This window comes from Nyctereutes procyonoides, unplaced genomic scaffold, assembly GCF_905146905.1.
Source record: "Nyctereutes procyonoides isolate TBG_1078 unplaced genomic scaffold, NYPRO_anot_genome, whole genome shotgun sequence".
Taxonomy (NCBI): Eukaryota; Metazoa; Chordata; class Mammalia; order Carnivora; family Canidae; genus Nyctereutes; species Nyctereutes procyonoides.
Genome location: NW_026575051.1, coordinates 43,674,349 through 43,681,293, shown reverse-complemented (window position 1 = coordinate 43,681,293; position 6,945 = coordinate 43,674,349). Strand labels below are relative to the sequence as shown.

The 6,945-nt window shown below is 38.5% G+C and overlaps 1 protein-coding gene across 4 annotated transcripts in view; it reads right to left on the bottom strand.

The window, feature by feature from the left end:
* Positions 1-347: 347 nt before the first annotated feature.
* The window catches only part of DOP1A (DOP1 leucine zipper like protein A), a 107,908-nt gene continuing 101,310 nt past the window's right edge, over positions 348-6,945 (bottom strand). For 3 of the 4 annotated variants that reach the window (XM_055329676.1, XM_055329678.1, XM_055329677.1), the window contains exons 35-38: positions 6,642-6,806; positions 3,623-3,752; positions 2,641-2,700; positions 348-956 (exon numbers count right to left, since the gene is read on the bottom strand). In XM_055329676.1, the coding sequence (XP_055185651.1) occupies positions 651-956; positions 2,641-2,700; positions 3,623-3,752; positions 6,642-6,806 (661 nt within the window). In that variant the 3' untranslated portion in view covers positions 348-650. The remainder of the gene's footprint in view (positions 957-2,640; positions 2,701-3,622; positions 3,753-6,641; positions 6,807-6,945) is intronic. The other variant, XM_055329679.1, reaches the window with a different exon arrangement.

Here is a 6,945-nt window from a genome sequence, read left to right as displayed (position 1 = left end):
TTAATACAAATGAGGAGGGTGGAGAAGACTTCATACAACCAATTTTTCCACAGCAAAATTTAGAATGATTTTTAAATGACTTACCTTTTGAATGAACATCACCAGGAATTCAGAGGCGTGATACAGAGGCTGTGCATCTCTGTACTGAGCTTGAGATGCTCGTGCTACATTTAGGAGGATGCATGGCCCAGGCTCCAGTTATTCTTTACTCTTCTTAGGAATGTATGTGAGATAAAATTGTCATACATTACTATGCCTCCAACAGAGAAGCGACACCATTCTGATACTAGAATGTGGTTAATAACAGAAAGAGCGCAACAGATCTAAATTAAAGCCTGAAACCAATAGCAAAAAATGTGCAGTGTGTATTTTGCAGGTTTAAGACAACTCAGGACAGTAAAACAGCGGACTATATATGTATATATAGATCTCTCTCAGGCACCATAATCGATATGAGCCAACGATATTTAAACTTGATTCAGGCCACATTCAGACATTTGCTCTTATTTACAAATATTTAAATTAAATACAACCTGAAATGGGTTTTTGTTACATACAAAAAAGAGAAAAAAGAAACTATACAACTCAGAGCAATGTTTGTTTTAAATAATTACATTTACATATAACTAAATGGAATCACTTGTGGTGCTTCAAGTTTTTGTCACCCCTTCCAGAAAATCTTTTTCTACCATCTCTTCTATTTTTTGCCTGGTTTTGCTGGAAAATGGTTTGTGGTTTTCCAGTTTCATGTCCTTATTAGGGAAGGTGTTTGAGTAGAGGATGGGGCTCCCTGAGTGTCCTACACATCGGCTGGTAACTTTGCTGTTGAAGACTTGGCTGAGCACGTTGAAGAATGGCAGGAGCTGCTCAATACTGCGCACGGTGCAGATGGTAAGCAGCAAGTGCCCCGGCTCCCAACCCAACGTTCTCCCTGAGTTGTCTTCCTCTGGATTTTTCTGTTGAAAACACAAAGGGAATGCTATTAACAAATGAGAAAATCTGAAAGGGTACAAACACCAGCAACAGTTAACAGATGATGACATTAAGTCTCCATTCCAGACTTGATTCAACTCTTGCCTCTTAGTGCCGGTTTTTAAGTGTGGACACTGCAGGTACATTTTCCACCTGGAGTGTGCAAGCAAGCTCAGTTAGCAGAATTGGTTTTGGAGAGGGAGAGTCAACAGTTTATATTGTGCTTTGCATATACTCAAAAAGCTCCCAGGTTTCTGGGCTCCTACTAAGGTGGCCCAGGACTAAGTCACAAGGTGATGACAGAAGGAGGTTAGGAAGAGACAGTAGTCTTCTCCAGTTCGCCTAATTATTAAGTCAGGTAATTCCCTTTTAGCCAAGTGGCTTACACTACAAGAGAAAGGAAAGGAACACTCAGGAGAGACAATGACGTTTGCTTCTTCCCCATGGTAAACAACATGAGGAAGAAAGCTGGACCTGGAGTCAAAATAACAGGGTTGGTGTCATGGCTCTGCAGTTTACTCACTGGGGGGGCATCTGGGCAAGATGCAGAAAGGTTCCTCATTTTAAAAAGTGGGGAAATCTATCTTCCAGCAGAAAAGTCAAACAAGAATGTAGGTGAAAACTGTCCAACTAAAAGTAATTACAGTTAAAATAATTTGTGTACCAAGAGGCTGGTTTAAGCAGCCAACTAGATTATACAAAGATGTAGATCTCTAGGGAAAGAAAGAGAACTGAGATGTCTGGATTTGGGCAGAATCACAGATACAAAAACACTGAGTAGAGAGAAAATGGGCAAAAAAACATGAAGGGGAACTTAAAAAGCAGAACTATAATCTGTCCTATTGATTAACAAATGGTTTGCCTTCTCAGATCAGATGTTGTGAGAAACTTTCACTGTTAATCTAATTTTTAAATAACACTAGTTTCCCAGTGGAGAATGCAGATGTAAAAACCCAGCTTATTTTCTGGTGTGTGATCATTTAAAAATGAAATCCTGAGAAAGGAAAATAGATTGAAGTTAAAGCAGGAGGAAACAAAAAAAAAAAAAAAAAAAAAAGATCATCCAGTCCCAGCAATTATTTAACCTCCCAATCTAAAACCGAGGATACAGAAAATCTCTCTTCCTTTTGTTTAACTAGAACACTGGCTTTACCAGTTCTGGGACTGACTTTCACATCACTGACTACCATTAGGTGGCTGACCGTCCCACCTTTTCAGTCCCCTACATCAAACTGCAATCCAATCGTAGTTTAAGGGTAAACAGAGATGAGTTTATCCTGAGGGAAAATGCATAATATGCTTGAACCCTCTATACAACTAGTTTACAAATGTAAGAGAACTAAGGTGTGACCTTTTGTTTCTATTCCAGCCAAAACATACTTAGGGCTTTTTACTAAGAAGCTATTGACCAATAAAGAGTGCATTTGTGGTGCTCTGCTCTTATCAGAATACCACCTCCTCAAAAATAAATAAAATTAAAAAGTCAGACATGTTTGCAGAAAAATGATTTCTCCTTTCACTTCACCAGTCTACACTTGAAGATGGGCTTCCTTACTGTTTACCTCTCTTGTACTTGTTGAAACCCAGACCTGGGTTTGTGTCTCAATATTTGGTCCAGATGTGGCAACTTTAGCCACCATATCACAAGCATCAAAAAGCCACCCTCACCTGATGCTTGGCCATCTCCAATCCCTCCAAAATCACTGTCTTAAAGTCCTCCTCCTTGTCCTGTGGAAGGAAAGAGGAGAACTCATAGCCTTTGTTCCAATGAAAAGTATGCTTGGCCATGAAGACCTTGTTTAACGTGCAGAAAATGCTTTCTAATCAAAACTTTTCTTATGGTGGGGGACACGTTTTAGGCAAAAAGCTGTCTTTATCCCTCAGATACAAGAGGAGTCTTATAAAAACTGTCAATAGTAAAGAGATGCAGGGATGACAAAGTGCATGTGCCTGAGGTCATACACAGTCACACGGCTTCTGGATTTGTCACCATGATGATTTTTTTGAACTCTGATATCAAAGTGAGAGGTACCCAAGGTCTATTCTATAAACTCTGGATCCAACTTTTATCTTCATCTCTGCCCTTTTACTTAGTTCCCTAAAGAAACAACTTGATTTAAAATCAAGTTCCTCAGATCCTTCAAGCAGAACATCCTAAGTGACTGTCCTCCCATCCCATTGTTCTAGTTTGTGGAATGTGGTTCAGTTTAGGGGCTGTTGCCTGATTAGGGAACCCCAGAAGACTGGAAAATTTCTGAGCACTCAAAGCACACACTGCAAACCCACATCATCCCCAAACTACATTTTTGAAGAAATTAAAAAATTTCGAAAAGTTTGTGTTCTATTTATTTTTTGTATGTAATGTCTACACCCAACATGGGGCTCAAACTCATGACCCCAAGATCAAGGGTCGGATGCTCCACCAACTGAGTGAGCCAGATGCCCCTGAAAAAATTTTAATGCAAAAAAAAAAGACAAAAGATTTGGAACAAAGGCTCACTGAGGAGCATGCCAAATTTATTATTTTCTGGGGCAAGGATCTCTAATTAGCCTGATGCACACTAAAAAATATAAAGTACATAAGACATATAAACACACTTTACAAATTTTATCTTCTTACATTTAAAAAGAAAAAAGAAGAATGCAATACCTTTGCCCTTTTCCGAAGAAGTTTTGCTAGTCGAACTACATAAGGTTTAAACTCTCGTTGATGTATGCCCTGCCTTCTGACTTCCAAACCGGAGTCATCTGAGGCTTCTGGAATAAAGGCCCACCGGTACCTGTGTACAGAAGAATATTGATACTGGTAAGACAAGATGTACCGTGCAAGATAAGGCCACAGAGGTATAGTGGAAAAGATCACGACCCCACCACTTAAATTCAAATGGCAGCTGTGCTGCTTGCAGCCCTGTCACCTAGGACAGGATTCTTAACCTGATCCTTTTCTTCACCATTAAAGAAAAATACTATTAACTACCTCATAGGGTTGTAAATAGTAAATAAAGTGGTTTTTTTTGTTTGTTTGTTTTTTTTTTTTTTTTTTTTGTGAGCACAAAGCAAGTAATTTAAATGATTCCATCCTCATCTGTTAATGGGCAAAATCTCTACCATATACTTGGCCAGATGATCCCATACACACACAGTAGGGGGAAAAGAAAAAAAATAAATAGAACTTCTTTCATACCTCCCTAATATTTTTGTCTTTAATAAGTAAAATTAATATCTGACTATGGGAAAAATTCAAACCGTATCAAAGGGTATACTAAGGAAAAGTAGTCTGTCTCCCTCCCACCACAGGATCCATCAGTATCACCAGTCCCTTGTGTGTCCATACAGAGTACATGCATAATAGAGCATATATGCATACAGCCAACCTCCTCCTTTTTAATAAACTTTAAAAAAGCATGACTGCTGCTTATTCTAACTAGATAGATATCCTGGAGATAATATATAAAACCTCATATTGTCTTTTAATAACTACTTGGTACTACAGTGTTGGAATGAACTGACTTAACCAGTCTCCTGGACTGTCCCATTTCTTGGTATTACAAATAGTGCCACAATGGCCACCCTTACATAATACTGACTTTTTTTTTTATTTATTTGTTTATTTATTTATTTATGATAGTCACAGAGAGATAGAGATAGAGAGAGAGAGGCAGAGACACAGGCAGAGGGAGAAGCAGGCTCCATGCAACGGGAGCCTGATGTGGGATTCGATCCCAGGTCTCCAGGATCGCGCCCTGGGCCAAAGGCAAGCGCCAAACCGCTGCGCCACCCAGGGATCCCCCCTAATACTGACTTTTGTACACATCTGACAGTATAGTGATATAGAAGTCCTTAGAAATAGCAGAATTACTGGCTCAAAGAGAATGTATTTTGAATTTTGGTAAACATCACCTCCTTTGGAGAACAACTAGATGATACCACTGTATGCTTGCAACTAGAATAATAATCTGTTAAGGTTAAAAAGAATGTACTTTTAGATGTTTACCATTATGATGGTTATTTATAACTGGAATTTCTCTGATAAGTATGACTTTTCCAATGTTTACAGGCCATTCCTTTTCTATGAACTATTTATTAAATCTGTCGGCTCATTTTTGTATTGGGTTGATTTTTTACATACTAGGCAAGTTAGACTTTTGTCACCACACAACTCATTGCTGCCTTTTCCACTTCATGGTATTTTTTAGTCTTACAGAGACTAAAATTTTTTGTGGTTCTCTCTTTAACTTTTGGAAAATATTTCATGTTTAGAAAGATACTACTCTTTCAAGATTAAATTCTCATGTCACTCTTCTACTACTTAATAGATTTTTAAAAGCAGTTTAAAAAACTTTTTTTTTTCCAGTATTACAGCCTACTTCATCCCTTTTCTAGTAACATTCTCCTGACAAGTAAACCAGATGAACTCATTTTGGTTCTGATCATGGAAGCCAAAAAGCCAATACCATGAGCATACTACTTCAATGTTCTTCCTAGAGCATCAAAACCTATACTTTCCATCACTTTTATGATAATAAGCATCCTAATTAATTCTGGCCACTTTCCTACAATTCTGCTTAGGATCCCTTTCTGAATTTCTTCAGGAGTAACAGTTTAAACAGATATGAGACTCCTCATATTTGTTAAGAAATAGATGTATAATAGTTTTCAGATATTCTAGTTCTTACTATTAAATTTAATAAAAAGTAAGCTTGTGAAACAGCAATTTTTAGAGATTTAAGTATGTCCAGTATAGAAAGCAGATTTTGGTATCTTATTCTTCATCCTATGGATACTCCATTCCAGAAGAATAATAAAACACATTATATATAAATACGTATTTGATCATATGGATAAATTCTCAAGTTAGCTGTATTTGATAAAACAATCATATAGCTTGCCTATTTAAAAATTAAAATGGAAAACCATAATTAAATATGAGAATTTACTTCTATTAAAGTTTCTCCCTTTCCCCTTTGCTATCATCTCTTTAGTTCAGTTCACTATCCTCTGAAATAAAAGCCTCCTTGATTACAGGCTTGCCCATCTCCAGTCCTCTGTCTAAACTATGCAGCTGAAATAAAATTTCTAAAATGCAAGGCTGGTAACATCACTTCGTTCCTTATTATGAATTGTCAATGGGTTTCTGTCCTCCTTAAGGTTCAAATGCTCTAATATAGCTTTCAAGGCTTTACAGCATTCAGCCTCTTTCCAACCTCTTCCCACAACATTCTGCTCCTGCAATACCGATTCCTCAGCATTTCACACAAACCAGGTCCATTTCAACCCCCCAGACTCCCCGTGTGCCTCCCCCACCCGCTCACTCTTCACCATGTCAGTATAGATCTGCACACAGACCTAAAGCAAGGAAGGGGGGTCTCTGCTGCGTGACCTCAAAAGCCTCCTGCATGTCAGCTTTCAGAACACCCAGCGTGTGTTCAACTGTATGTCCCCTACACTGGACTGGAAGTTGGTGACTCCTGTATCCCACTGCCTCACATATGGTAGGCAGTTTTTAAATGCTCTGTTAATTTATCTATAGCAACCATTCAGTACCAGTAACTGTGTTGCACCCCCCCCCATTTTAGAAAAAATGATTCTTTTAAATTAGTCCTAGATGTCAGTTATCAAAGCAGATGCATTTCCAAAAATATCCCTTTAATATCCTTGCTTTTACTTACATCTGAAACTGAGGAAGATTTTCGGAGGGCAATGCCAGAGCCAAATCCAAAAATTTGCAAGCAGATAGATAGAGGTTTAACCACCGCTGGCTGTTATATGAAGTAGAAAAGCCATTACCTCCTGTGTAGGTCGTCTCCAGACCAGCCACAGAGGGGCCTGAAGTCCTGTAAGCAGGAGATAGTGCTGTCAGCAGCTATTCCCATTTCCTAACAGGTAATTCCCAAAGTGCCAGCTAATAGTTTTCATTCTGGTAGGTGTACCAGTAACTGCTGAGGAAGGTCATGACTACATTCTGCTGTTTTC